The 14,408-nt window shown below is 28.4% G+C and overlaps 2 protein-coding genes across 3 annotated transcripts; one reads left to right on the top strand and one right to left on the bottom strand.

Annotated features, from left to right (window-relative positions):
• Positions 1 to 52: 52 nt before the first annotated feature.
• Positions 53 to 6,226, bottom strand: LOC129608270 (ubiquitin conjugation factor E4 B). The gene is made up of 12 exons (XM_055519663.1): positions 5,442 to 6,226; positions 5,277 to 5,388; positions 3,733 to 5,141; positions 3,288 to 3,618; positions 2,995 to 3,226; positions 2,735 to 2,923; positions 2,424 to 2,631; positions 2,249 to 2,361; positions 2,011 to 2,188; positions 1,206 to 1,352; positions 795 to 1,137; positions 53 to 734 (listed from the first exon to the last, which is right to left on the bottom strand). Exons 1-12 carry the CDS (start codon positions 5,463 to 5,465, stop codon positions 427 to 429), a joined length of 3,594 nt encoding a protein of 1,197 aa, XP_055375638.1. The 5' UTR covers positions 5,466 to 6,226; the 3' UTR covers positions 53 to 426.
• Positions 6,227 to 6,860: 634 nt separating this feature from the next.
• On the top strand, positions 6,861 to 12,652 carry LOC129608202 (uncharacterized protein DDB_G0287625-like). Of its 2 annotated transcripts, XM_055519557.1 has the most exons (9): positions 6,861 to 7,951; positions 8,136 to 8,560; positions 8,628 to 10,340; positions 10,403 to 10,543; positions 10,607 to 10,746; positions 10,807 to 10,946; positions 11,039 to 11,329; positions 11,392 to 11,894; positions 11,950 to 12,086. In XM_055519557.1, the coding sequence occupies exons 1-9, from the start codon at positions 7,249 to 7,251 to the stop codon at positions 11,956 to 11,958; spliced, it is 4,065 nt and encodes a 1,354-aa protein (XP_055375532.1). In that variant the 5' UTR covers positions 6,861 to 7,248; the 3' UTR covers positions 11,959 to 12,086. The 2 variants fall into 2 exon arrangements, with proteins under 2 accessions (XP_055375532.1, XP_055375531.1); XM_055519556.1 differs by having other exon boundaries at positions 11,392 to 12,652.
• Positions 12,653 to 14,408: the final 1,756 nt, after the last annotated feature.

Raw genomic sequence — 14,408 nt, 5'->3', positions numbered from 1 at the left:
CTTTTAAATAAAGGCATTTTTTTACTTTGCAAATATATACACCAATCTTCAAATTTTTATGATGCCAATGATTTTTTATCTCACTTATAAGGAAATTTACCAGATTTTAATTTCTCGGAAATAAAATTTATTTTATACTCAATCATTCAATATAAATCTTACATTAATTTCGGAAAACCTGTTAAACAATAATTACTTGATGTGTATAAATTACTATTTCTTAGGTGTTGAATCTCAAAAACTTAGCACTTAACATACAAATACTTTCGCTTTTTTTAGTACGTACTTCAGTTTATGGTTTATTTTTTAATAAATACCTATACTATATCTTTTTTCTCGAATATTTCAAACAATACTATAAAATTTTGCAAACAAAAAATATAAAAATATATGCAATTGTAAAGAAAACGATATATAAAATTTTTTTTAACTAGTTTTATCACTTAAATCGCACAAATTTAGTTGTTTTTCACTTTGTCTTTTTTCACGTTTCTCTTTACGCCATTGCATTATACGCTCTTTTAATTCGGCATGCGGAACTAACATATCTTCCGTTAAAGGTTGACGGTTGAAAGGATCTGTGCTACTATTTAATAAATGTCGTACTATAATTGATCTATCCATTATTGCACCAGACGGTAAACACACCGGATCTAACATCAACGTATCCATTAATGGATCTTTAAACTCGTCAGGAGCATCTGCACATTCGTCTTCAGCTTGCTGATTAGCGACTATAATAGTTATCGGTATATTAAATGATGAATTACAATAATGTGAATAATTTTTTTTACCATAAATATCATGTGCTTTAGCTAATAAAGCTCGAAATTTCTCAACTTCAACTGTAGAACGAATACCTAAACGTTCAATTCGATTTGCTGCATCATCAAACAAATGTTTTTCAAAAGAACGCTCATCGGCTGCTAATGCCTGAGCGAATCTATCACAGTCAAGATGTAAATATATATCAAATATTTGACCCAATAATCGTCTCGGATCCCATCCATATTTAGCTGGATTACGTACTTTTAGATCGTTACATTTTGGACCACATAATTGTTGCAAATTAAAATTGAGCATAGAACTTAAACGATCGACTAACTCAGAACGCATAAAGGGTTCCTTAATATCATTCTAAAAAAATTACATTCTATAATAACGACAATTTCTTTGTGTAAGAAAAAACGTAGAGGAATGCTTACAGTTAAATAATGGAACATTTCTACAGTCTCTCTTGCTAACGTTAAATATGAACGACATTGTCTTTCATCTTGACTCAATTGGGACATTCGATTTTGTTGTTGCTCTGATGTTAATTTCGACCATTCTTTAGTATCCATCATTAGTACCTAAAAATTGATAATATCTCTTTTTTAATCAGATTACAATTCAATAAAACATAATTTTTTTTTGGTTCAGGAGCACTCATTGTTTAACAAAAACCAAAAACCTGTTTGTTCTAAATATATTCATTTTGTATATTATTGTATAAACACTTATAAAATAATACACAATATAAACTTATTAATAGAATGAAAAAACAAAAAACTGATTTTCAAAACCACGTGGGAGATGTGATGAAAAATATATAAACAATAAATACTATACAATATGTTTTTATTGCGAATCTATTTTTAAATTTTATCATCAGATGCTTTTTTAATAAAAAAGTTTTTAAATAATATAAAAGGTATTTTCATATAAAAAAACAAAGCTTCAAATAAATAAGTGCGTTTTCTTCATCACAAATACTAAAACAAAATAAAATAAAAATTTACACGAAATTCGAAGAAAAAAAAAATATCAAAAAGTAAATAAACTAAAAAGAAACGTATAACATAGTCTTAACACAAATCAAAAGAAGCGTAATACAGAATACAAAGAATAATTTGCATCATTTTTAAAATTCGCGTAAGAACATAAAAGAAATTTCAAAATGACATTGATAGTTCAAAATTGTTTCCGCTTTGTAGGTTCGTTTATAACAAAAAAAGGTCTCTTTATTACCTGCACCTGATGAATCCGTTTCAAATACTCTAAACATTCATCAAGCAAAAATGTTGTATCATTCATTAACATGTTGATAAATTTTACAAATTGTTTCCCGCTAGCAGACTCTGTTATCATGACTTGACGATGAATAGGATTTTCCCACATCCCTTTAAATAAATGACTTATATGATACCTAAAACAATGATAAAGAGTTTTTTCAAACGAGTAACGAAAAAATGAGAACTATAATTACCTTATAGTAAATTTATCATAAAATTCAGTACTTTGTCCAGTTGTTTCAATATCAACGTAAAATTTCATAAGAGAGCTTAATAAAACTGTTTGGGCCAATTCGTGATTTAAAATCTGAGTACGTACAAACAAATAACAAAATTGAAAATTGAAAAATTAAAAAAAAATTAACTTACTAATGAGCTTATCTGTGGAAGATTAACTGAAAACACAAATAGTACTTCCACTAATTTGGCAGTGACATATGGATTCTTAATACAATGTGGTGCACAAACACATGTCAATAGCCACGTAACAATTGAATGATCTATTGATGCTTTAATTGATGCGTCTGAACAATGTTGCATTGCAAATAATATGAATTCAGCAATGTCATCGACATACCTTAAATATATATTTTTATAAAAATAAGAATTTCAATCCGAAATGCGTAAAAATTAGTTTGGATTCATTAAAAATTTAGCACATTAAAACTAGTAATTTATACCATTCTGGCAGTGCTGAAAATACATCAGTCGGCTTTAATAATGTTGGATTAGTTTGTGTAATAAAAGGGCCTTCGATTGCACGACCTTCCATCTGATACAAAAGAAATTCACAAACGGTTGAAAAGAAGCTCATACACGATACAAGAAGTCTGGGATCAAGTAAGCATATTTCACTGCACATTTTAGATCTTCAATAACAAAACAAAAAATAAATTTTTAAATAAAATTACTTAAATAAATTTTAATAAAGGGAACTTACCTAGTTAATTTTTTTAATTGTTTCATCCATCTTTCTCTAAACTGGCGATTTCTATGAGCAAGCGGCTTATGCTCCCACTGGGATTTTGTGCGATCGATTTCGTCTATTAATCGTTGCAATTCTTTTATAGCTCTAATTTTTTGACGATAACGCTGTATAGCTGGCATTATTCCTAAGTGATGAGCTTGTAGTGTTAAAAACCAACACTGTGTTTGAAAATTTGGAGGTGCAGCTAAAAATTAATTAGGCTTTTATTAAATAATTTTATAAAACCGATTAGCTTTTAAATTTACTTTCAACTTTTTTAACAAATTCGTTATATTGACTGTCATCAAATCTTAATTTGGTATCTTTCTCTATATCAACCATAGATTCCCAGTGGAAAGGATACAATGGATCTACCCTCGGCAATTTAATTTTCACTGACAATTGCTGTAATACTCCCATTAAATTAAGCATAAATCCATCTCGTGCTAAGGATTTTTCATCGACATGAAATTGGATTCGCCTTGCGTTGCTTTTTAAAATTAATGAAATATACATCAACATACTATTTCTGCTTTCAATATTGACCAAAAACGAATGGAATACTGAATGCATAAACATACGTGTTGTAAACAATTGCTATAATAATGATATAATGTAAGTTTTATAGAATTCAAGATGGACATTTAAAAACTTGTAACGTGATTAAAAGTTACAATAATTGCCTCATTCTTAACATATATACATACTTACATGTCTTAATCGTCCCATCATTGGCGCCAATATAGCGTTTCTCCCATTAGCTTCAGCAAATTTCGTGTTTTCTTCAGCAAACACTGAAACCGATAAAAATGGACCTAAATAACTACATTTAACTATTTCACGCCCTGGTAACGTGGTGCACAATTTTGGATAAAAATTATATTGTTTTGATATTAAATCACATATTGGCCTTGTATTTTCTACTTTATAGGTTACTAGCTGAGATAATAATTGAATTTGATCTAACTGAAGGTTTGTAACAACGATATTACTTTGCATGCGAACAAATAAACCACGCAGAACTGAACCGAAAATATATTCAAAATTTGATTTATTTTTATATGAATCTGCAATTAGTTCTTCGAGAAATTGTATTGGAACAAGATTTTGATACATTAGTTCTAGTAAAGGTGACTGATCAATTTCACTTTTTAAGTTTTTTACTAATTTATCACATAATAATGATACTGTAAAAGCAATTATTTGTTTTCTAGTTGCTTCTATTGTGGCATGAATTTTTCGAATTTCTTCACTCTCTTTTTCAGCTGCATATTTACATAATTCCATACCCGCTCTTTTATGACATTTAAGCAGATATATGAGAGCGGACTTCTTTGCATAATTTAAAGGACCAAGCAAAGGTTTAGATCCGCAGCTATCATCAATATTCCCAGATGTATTTGATATGCTATTATTCGGTGCAGAGGTAGTGGGTTCATCCCTTTTTGAAGCGGGCAATGCTCCAGAATCTTCTGGTATATTGGAAGAACCTACTGATTCCGTCGGTTCGTCCCACTTTTTGATTTTCTTCTTAATTGCTGGGAAACCCAAATTATCTTCGTCTACACTTTCAGTTAAATCTCCATTCATGTACATATTCAATACCTCATAGAGCGCACTTGATACAATGTTATCAAAATTGTAACGGAATATATTTTGCCTTGTAATTTGAGATGTTTCCTCACACTTTATTTCTCCAACACATTGTTCATTCCAATTACAATTTAAAACAGATGATAAAACAATTTCAATACGTTCTTGTAAAGGTATTTCTGGCTGTAAATCAATTGGTGGTGTTGATATTTCATTTGTCTCCATGTTTTCAATTCCAGAATCGCGATCTATTGATTGTTCCTTATTATCTAATTTGTTGGTTATTTTAATCGATAAATTATTTTGTGAAGTAGATATAGACGACTCATCTGTATCCATTTTTTCATTTAGGGATGTACCAGAGGACGTCGTTGAAAGTGATTGAGATGGGCGTTTCGTTGGAGTTGAAGTTATCGTTAGTGATGAAGATGGAGGTGATGATAATGCAGTTGCTGCTGCCAATAAATTTTTAACTAAGCGAGATTCATTTGCAACATTTGTTGGCAAAGAACGGGAAATAGATGCATCTAAAATGACAAAATTTAATATTTTAACTTTTCCATTGCTTGAAATTTGTTGCAATAAGAAAAAGTTCAAATAATATACAAACTTAATTATAATAAACTCTGCGAAGACAGAATTTAAAAATAAATATGATTCACCTTCGGGATCATTAATAGTACTTGTATTATCTGTTGAAGAACTGCTACGAGCTAAGTTAGACGAAGTGTTACTCTCAATAATTCCCAAGGATCGCAACCTTCTGGCACGAATCTACATTATATTTTAATAGTTAATATTTTCTTCCTTTTTTTTTAATTATTTACCTCTTCTGGTGTCAGCTCACTCATTGTATTAATTTATTCTTATTATTATTATTGTCAAATTTATGGACAAATTTATTAAAAAAACTCCTTACTTATTATTATATTTAAAGAAATTTCAACTTTGACTAAATATTCTTCAGTACTAGGTTGATGACATTTATTAAATTTATAGTAACCTCTTTAGTGTACTTTAAACTTTGGTTTTTCTCTTGCAAAGAAAAACAAATAAAATTTTCGATGACCGTTTATTTTCCGAAATTTTTCTTCTTAATCTTTCTTACAACGTAAATAGCACGACTTTTCTTAAATAAAAATGCTTAATAGGTAAATTTTCTTTGTTCTTTTATATCTTGAGATACGTAGGCCAAAAATTGTATAAAAATTAATTGCAGCTTTTTAGAAAATGCGATTCACTACAATTTATTTATTTTCCAAAATAATTACGTGTTACTCAAGTAAACGAAATTAAATTAATAAAAGATTTTCCTTAAAATTTTACAAAAGTCGTCACTGTTTTCTTTCTTCTCTTTAGATATTTAAGATGATTAGATGATTTTTATTTCTGCTTTGTTATAAAAAGCCAACCCTCAAAAATCTCAATGTGATTTTTTAGAAATCTTAACACTTTAAATTTGAAAATACAATTAAAATTTTACTTTACACAAGTTATCAAATATATTTTCAATATACATTAATTTTTTTAATTTTTCTGTACAATTTTTATTTTTTTTCCTTAGAATTTCTAGACTAAACTGCTGTGTGCTGTGGGCGAACAATAAACTTGTTTCTTTAATTTTCTTTTCCTTGGCGCTTCACTCCACTTCACTTTTTTTTATACGTATTTTACGAAAGCATAGCAAAAGTCAAATATAAGCTTTCAAATTTTCAGTGACATCTCTTGCAATTTTTATGAAACTTTTGTATTGTGCCGTGTAAGTTCGATGGATGGTTTCAATGATGGGCCCTCAATTCCCACAAAATTTATGACTAATCCGTTTAATTTTAATGGGCTGAACGACATTTTTTGGGAAATGCCGTCAATCGTCATTTCTCACAAAAATATCATTCAGCCATTTAATTTTTATGGGCTGAATGAAATTTATGTGGAAAGTGACCGTCAATTGTCATTTCTCACAAAAATATCATTCAGTCATTTAATTTTAATGGACTGAAGGAAATTTTTATGGGAAGTGACGGACCATCATTTGAAATGATCGTCATTCTTAAAATTTTATAAAAATTATGCCACTTTGATTTTTCGTCTAATTTGCTACTATCAGAGACCTAAACCAATAGTTTTCACCGAAATGTAGCTCTTTTGATGTTGTACGTGACCATACATACGTCAGAAAGAGATAGACCTAAATTGAATTGAAAATATGTCATCTTTTCTGTCTAATTTATGGTGAAAAATTAAGATGTTCCATAGAGCGCGTAGTAAATTTAGTATCCAAATATTTTATTAATATAATTGTTAAAAAAAGAAGTTTTATTAAGATTTATGTGAATTTATTTTCTGAAAACAATACTTTCTTAAAATATAGAAATAACTTTAAGAAATATTTTGCAATTTTGGCGTAAATTGTGTAAAAAAATGTGAGGAAACAAAATGTTTTAACCACACTGAATTCTTGTATAGTGTAAAAAAAATATTTAAAATCATAGAAAAAAAGGGAAGAAGTAAAGATAAAAAAGCGCCAGTGAGTGAATAATCTTTTAGGGAGTTTATTTGATTAGTTGAGTAAAGTAAAGTTAGGTTTTTGGAAAGGTGAACTGAAAGTGACGTGAACGGGGTCAGTCCATAATAATGGCGTCTCCAAAACATAATAGTATTTCTTCAAATTGTGCAAAAAATTTAGATCCTGATAATAAAAAGAACTTATTACAAAATGAAAATAATATAAAACTAATTAAGAGTGGTGAAAATCACGGAATTAATGGAAACAATAATACGTTAAATGTAAAAGAAAAAAGCAAATATTTGACAGTCGAATCCAAAGGGGGTGAAGGTGATTCTATTGAAAAGAATAAATTAAAATGCAATTTTGTTGCCGGAATGAAAATTGAGTCTAGTAAAAATATAAAAAATGATTCAAATATTGATGTAAAATCGAAATCGCAAAACAATTTACCTAATGATATAACAGCATCAGCAACAACAAATGGTTTTCGTGATATAAAAGTAAATGGTGAATGCAATAACAAAGTGATTAAAGAGGCTGAAGTTAGTAGTGTAAAAATTAATAATAGCTCAACAATTTGCAGTGTAAAACAACAAGAAAGCAACAAACTAAAAGAACAAAGCAAAAGTTCTGCTTCAGCGAATTCTCTGGTGGTAAATAAAAATCATCATAAAGGTAATAATGAATCCAAAATGGAGGGTTCTAAAGCAATATTATCCTCTTCAAAAGACAAAGATTTGCTTAAAATAAAAGAAAAAGATTCCTTGAAACATAGTAGTAATAACAATACACCAATTAAGAAAGACAGCAAAGATAGCTCTGTAAAAGGTAAAATATTGATTTTTGTTTTATAGACATTGCCTTTTTACTTTATTAAAACTTCATTAACATCTACATGCAGATTACAGTATTCATTCAGAAAAATCATTTCCATATGCAACTTTGTTTTACAAAATATCTGTTCTATGCCACAAATATACGAATATAAATAAATACTTATTTTATTTTGCAGATGAAAGTGGGAGAAATCATAAGAAGAAAAAAAAAGAAAAAGATCGCGATAGAGATAGAGATAAAGATCGGGACAAAACAAAAGATAAAGAAAAATCTAAAGAAAAACATAGAGAACGAAAAGAACGAGATAAAGACAAAAGTGAAAAAAGTAAAGAAAAGGAAAAAGTTAAGGATCGTTTAGAAACTTCTGAAAAACATCGGCCGGAAAAATTGACAAAAGCTCGACCCGAAATTGACAGAAGTTCTAGGGAAGATAAAGAGGAGAAAAGGTCTGACAAAAGTAGTTTAGAAAAAGATAAATTAAGCAAGGAAAAGACTGAAAAATATCAGTGTGAAAAAGATCGTAGTCAAAAGGATGTAGATGAAAAAGCATATTCTAAAAAGGAACAAACTCAATTAGACAAGGAACCACGAAATGAAAAAGTTCGTATATCACAAAAATTATTTCTTTTCAGATAAAATAATTATTCTTTTTTTGTTTTTTTTTTAGAATGAAAATCAATTCACATCAGTTAACAAAGTCGTTACGAAAGACCAAGAAAGTTCAGCTAAAGTCTTGTCAACCTCAACAATAGCCTTAACAAGTGCATATTCAGTCGCAAAGAATATTTCAAATATCACAACTCAACCAATATCGTTATTTATTCCAAAAGAAAAATATTCAACAATATCAGAGACCGACACATCTAATAACAATGGTTATACATTAAATTCTGTGCCTTCAAATAAATCCTCATCCGTAGTTAGTAGTTCACAATTACCCGACAATTTATGTAAAACAGAATCAAAAGAACCAATATCAACTATTTCGAAAACTGAAACAAAAGAAATAAAAAATAATAACTCAATAAAAAGCGAACCAAAGGATTATAAAAGTGATATCGATATGCAAATATCTCCAAATATTTCCAAGGCTGACGGAGAACACAACACATCTTTAAATGTATCTTTTCAAGCGCCGGAAATTTCAACTACCAAGCTTGAAATAAAAAAAGAAATAAAAATTGAGCCTCCAGTACTCCCTTTACCAACAGTTAGGTTGGAAATTAAAGAACCACCAAGTACAATCATAGTGAAAAACGAATACAACGCTTCTCCAGCGAAAATAATTAAACTTGAGAAAACTCGTGAAGATGTAACACGCATTCTCAATTTTAATACCAACACAAAAGAGTCTTCTCATAATGAATCTTCAGACCCAAATCTGTTGCAAAATGAAACCGAAAACGCAGTGCCTAAATGTGATCTAAAACTTTTAAATTCCTCGCCAGTTTCTTCGAATCCTTCAGGCGGAAATAATAATAGCAATAACGGCTGCAATAGCAAGGAAAAATCTATTACCTCAAACAGTACATTAAGCCACCCTAAAACATCTGGTCAATTCAATGGTAACATATCAAACCAAAAAGATCCTCCAAGTGTTAGTAGCAAATCTACAAATCAATCAAACGTATTAAAAACAAATGAAGCTAAATCTGAAAATAATGCAAATTCAAGTAGTAATACTAGCAACAGCAGTAGCAAAGATAAAGATAAAGTTAAGAGGTCTGAATCATCTTCTTCAGGCCATCATCATCATCACCATCATTATCATTCTTCCCATCACAGTAGTTCATCATCATCATCATCGAAGAAACCAAGTAGTTCTAGTAATAATTCTGCAAGTGGTTCCAGTAGCTCTCATCATCACAAATCACATTCTTCTTCGTCCTCTTCACGACGGTCAAGTGGTAGTAGAGATTGTTCATCTTGCTACAAACGGTCAAAGGTACGTCGCGCAAGTATTGGTATCCAATGTCAGGGTTCAAAGTTAGATTTTCAAGAAGAAAAAGTACCTGTGAGTCATCGCGGAATTAATTGTGTACAAAATGGCTTAACGGATTTGAAATATGGTCGTTATTTTCACATTGAGCGACATCCGAATGGAGGTGCTTCAATAGTTCGACTTTATCAAGACGAAATTAATCATTTCAATGAAGAGCAAATGAACGAGCTTGTAGAAGAATTTTTTGAGGTTACTTTTGCTGAAGATGAAAATGGCTTTGCTCACCATGTGATGGGTATTGTACATGATGCTGCGTCGTATTTGCCAGATCTCCTAGAACATATGGCAGATAATTACTCAAATTTAACTGTTAAAGCAGCTGTATTAGGAAGAAATTCTGACATTGAAACTTGTACTATGGCTCAATATAACGACCAAGTAAAATGTTAAAATTGTTCTTATTATATACAAAATATTAATTACTGTCTATTGTTTTTAAGGTGGTAAAAAATTATTCTCATGGAACTTTTAGATATGGACCTCTTCATCAAATAAGTCTTGTTGGTAAAGTTCACGAAGAAGTTGGAGGTTATTTCCCAGATTTACTAGCGAGATTGGAAAAAAATCCTTTTTTAAAAAAAGTGTGCAATAATCGACTATATCAATTATTTAAATAATTAAAACGTAATATTTACCCTTTTCAGACAATGCCATGGGGAGAAAAATCAATTCTTCAAACAGATCCTAGAAATTCAAATGACGGTCCAATTTTGTGGATAAGAGCTGGAGAGCAGCTAGTTCCAACAGCTGAACTTAATAGCAAAACTCCACTTAAACGACAAAGGTATATTTTAAGAATATACTTTTTTACTATAAGAATAACATTAAATTCGTCTTATTACAGGACACGTATAAATGAGCTACGCAACCTGCAATATCTTCCACGTTTATCAGAAGCCAGAGAAACAATGATAGAGGACAGAACAAAAGCACATGCGGATCACGTTGGGCACGGTCATGAAAGGATGACTACTGCTGCAGTTGGTTAGTTTTTTAACATTTTTCTTTGTATATAATATTACTACCACTTATAAATTATAAATCTTACTTAATATTGACTTATATTTATAATTTAGGAGTTTTGAAGGCGGTTCATTGTTTGCATCCTTATACTCAAAATCGTGTCACTAAGGATGTTGTTGCGTTTTGTGCCCAAGATTTTAACTATTTGGTAGAAATGCTACAACTCGATTTACATGAGCCACCGATATCACAATGCGTGCAGTGGATAGAAGATGCGAAGTTAAATCAATTACGTCGCGAGGGTATAAGATATGCAAGAATACAATTATATGACAATGACATTTATTTTCTACCACGAAATATAATTCATCAGTTTAGAACAGTAACTGCAGTAACAAGTGTTGGTAAGTAAAGTTTTTAACTTTATTAAAAAAACTTGTCTTTTAACTATAAAGCTTACTTTTAGCTTGGCATATCCGTTTGCGACAATATTATCCAGGTCAAGAAGTTATCAATGAAAAAAATAATCCAATAGTTGCCGAAACACCAAATTACAAAGAAAAGCAAACAATTTTACCGCATTCTGTTACGGCTTCTGAAGATAAAAAAAGCACACCTACAAAAAGAACTCATGATGGAAAGCCTAAAAAAGACAAAAAAATAATATCGGATACAAGACGCTCTAGTGAAAGTGGTAATGAAGAAATATCCAAAGATGAGTACAAGAAAATTATGAAAGAGGAGGCTAAAATAGATATGAGGAAACTGGTCTTAGATCCAAAAATAACAAAATCTGCAACTAAAATTAAATGTTCATCACCACAAAAAGAATATTCCGATACACCTAAAAAATCTTCATCAAACAGAAATAGTAGCCCAAATCGTAAATTGAAGAATTCAAATGACAGCAAAACTGTTGTCATTATGACTAGTGGATCAATCACTGAAGAAGTAGCGAAAAGTCATAAAGTGCATAATATTTCTTTAAACTCAATTCAAAATAATAATGATCACAAAATTTCAGTTTCATTGAATACCGCAAACACACAAAATGAAACATCAATTTCAGGAAGTATAGTAGATTCTGAAAAATCTGATCAGAATTATTCTAAAGTACAAAATTCAAACGAAATTATGCATAATACTTTAATGTCTTTTAGTCAAAATTCTAAGAACTCTGCACAACAACCGCCTATATTTAATTTAAACACTCCAAAAAATGTAACAATAAGTGAACCTATGTTATTATCTCAAATAAGTACTCAAAATGATAGTACAACGGGAAAAGAAAATGTTCAATCATCTACTATGATTATTATAAATCCATGCTCTTATGAATCGCAATCACAAACTTGTAATGTGGAACCAATGAGTATAGATAATGAAAGCTCACCTCGCTCAAACACATTAATTAATACCGTTCTTAATAGTAATATAATAGAATTTAATAGTTCACCTCAACCGTCTGTTATTGTCGAAGAAATTGTTGTTGCAACTGAAGATGAAGGTAAATTAATTACATCGACATCAGAGCGCCAAGATGTTAATAACAGTATACAACAAAATGATATAGTAAGTTCCATAATAGCTGGTATGGAAACAACACCAGATAAAGCAAATAAAAATGATTCAACATCATATTAAATAACAAAATTCAAATGCAATGTATGTATTAATGATGTAAGTATAAAATATTTTGTTCATATATATATATATATTTATATTTATAAGCAAAAATTATATATATAAGCTATATATTATTGTGTATATATACTGAAAAAATATTTTTAATTATTAATTATATTTAGTATTTTATTTTAAATTAAAAAAGTATGTACTTTATATAATTTTAAAAATGCTTTCTTTAAAAAAAAAAAACAATATTTTTAATTAGTAATAAAAAATTGTATTTTATAAAGTTATAAATTTATATATGCGTAAACAAAATTATGCATGTTATGTATGTAAAAAAAGTAGGTCTAATTATTTATATTTGATTAATTTTAATTACACTTTTAAATTTGAAATCTTTAATGTTAAGGATCATATTTATAAAATATAACGAACAGAAATTGTTATGGTAGTAATAAGAACAACAATTATAAACCGGAGCTGGTTCTTCATAATTCCATATGTGTTTAAGAACTATACAAATATTATAGTGTTTGAGAACTACATAAACAGTTCTATATAAATTATAATATTTCTTATACAACTATAGGTATACATAAAATATTGAAAACAAATTGGTTCAACCCCAATTTTTGTTACCAAAATTCAATTTGAAGAGCCAGAATAACATACCTTAAAGATCATTTTAATAATTTATTTGGAATATATTCACATTAAATATGACTTGTGGAAATTATGGTTGGACCACTTTTACTCTTATAATCGCATATAAAATATTTATATTATTTGTATATTTTTAACAAAAAATAAGAAAGGTGTTGGACTGAAAAAAAATATTAATAATAAATACATTATTTAATTTGAATGTGAAGCAAAAAAAAAGAAAGGCACTAAAAAGTATAATATAAAGCATTAAAATGTTTTACCCATATCTTTACAAACTGCTATTTAAGTAATCAAATAAATTATAACTTGTTTACATTTTTTAATCATATTTGTTGCGTTTTGTTTTTAGACTTAATTTTTGTTTACATATTTTTTTTCCGAAGATACTATAAATCAATATTAATAATTATTAAAAAATTTATCTGTTTCAAATATATTATCATTTTCGTACATTCTTATAAAATTGGAAAAGAAAATTAATTTGTGAGGAAAAAATATGTTCTAAAACTCAATATATAAAAATTTCAACCTCTTAATTTTGGTTTGAAATTATTTCTATTTTTATAAGTTTAAATCTTATTTTACACTACTTTTAGTTAACTTTTTTAAACATTTTCAAAATATCAAACTTTTATATAAATCAGATATGCACTTCTATAGACATGATCATCTTAGTTAAGATGTCTAAAGTACATGGTAACAATTGTAATTATGTTTATGTAAGGACATAATCAGTACATTCTAAAAGTAGTAATTCTTAATTTAAGCAGAGAAAAAACGATAAAAATTATGTAATTTTCCAAAAAAAAAAAATATAAATCTTTAATTTTTTCAAAATTATATTAAAATTTAATTTTTATTATTCCTCCAACTTATTTGCTTAAGTATTATTACAAATTGTGTGTAATTTAAATATCCGATTTGAAGAACTCTTTTTCTTAGATTAAGTAAAATTTAAATTAAAATTTTCTGATTAAACCAAATTTATAAAAAGATGATCTCTTAAAAAATTATGAGCTGTCTCACTAAAGCAAAACTTGAAAATTTTATAGTAAAAACAAAAACTATTTGTTTTTTACTTCACGTACTAATATTAATATTGAACCAATGTTTTAAAAAATTAATACTTCTTAATTAATTTATTTAAAAAAAAAAAACATAGTTTTAAGTCTTTAAGAAATTAAT

The sequence above is a fragment of the Condylostylus longicornis genome, unplaced genomic scaffold (assembly GCF_029603195.1).
Source record: "Condylostylus longicornis isolate FDR11 unplaced genomic scaffold, ASM2960319v2 ptg000031l, whole genome shotgun sequence".
In the NCBI taxonomy this organism is placed as follows: Eukaryota; Metazoa; Arthropoda; class Insecta; order Diptera; family Dolichopodidae; genus Condylostylus; species Condylostylus longicornis.
This window is presented reverse-complemented; position numbering and strand designations above follow the sequence as displayed.

What these genes read in the sequence shown, in the direction of transcription:
- LOC129608270 (XM_055519663.1), bottom strand. Translation starts at nt 5,465, where the DNA reads ATGAGTGAGCTGACACCAGAAGAG. An exon ending in TTCCACAGATAAGCTCATTA is followed by an intron (nt 2,362 to 2,423) that starts GTAAGTTAATTT and finishes GTACGTACTCAG; the next exon opens with ATTTTAAATCACGAATTGGC. An exon ending in AAATGTTCCATTATTTAACT is followed by an intron (nt 1,138 to 1,205) that starts GTAAGCATTCCT and finishes TAATTTTTTTAG; the next exon opens with AATGATATTAAGGAACCCTT.
- LOC129608202 (XM_055519556.1), top strand. Translation starts at nt 7,249, where the DNA reads ATGGCGTCTCCAAAACATAATAGTATTTCTTCAAATTGTGCAAAAAAT. An exon ending in GATGACTACTGCTGCAGTTG is followed by an intron (nt 10,947 to 11,038) that starts GTTAGTTTTTTA and finishes TTTATAATTTAG; the next exon opens with GAGTTTTGAAGGCGGTTCAT. An exon ending in AACTGCAGTAACAAGTGTTG is followed by an intron (nt 11,330 to 11,391) that starts GTAAGTAAAGTT and finishes GCTTACTTTTAG; the next exon opens with CTTGGCATATCCGTTTGCGA.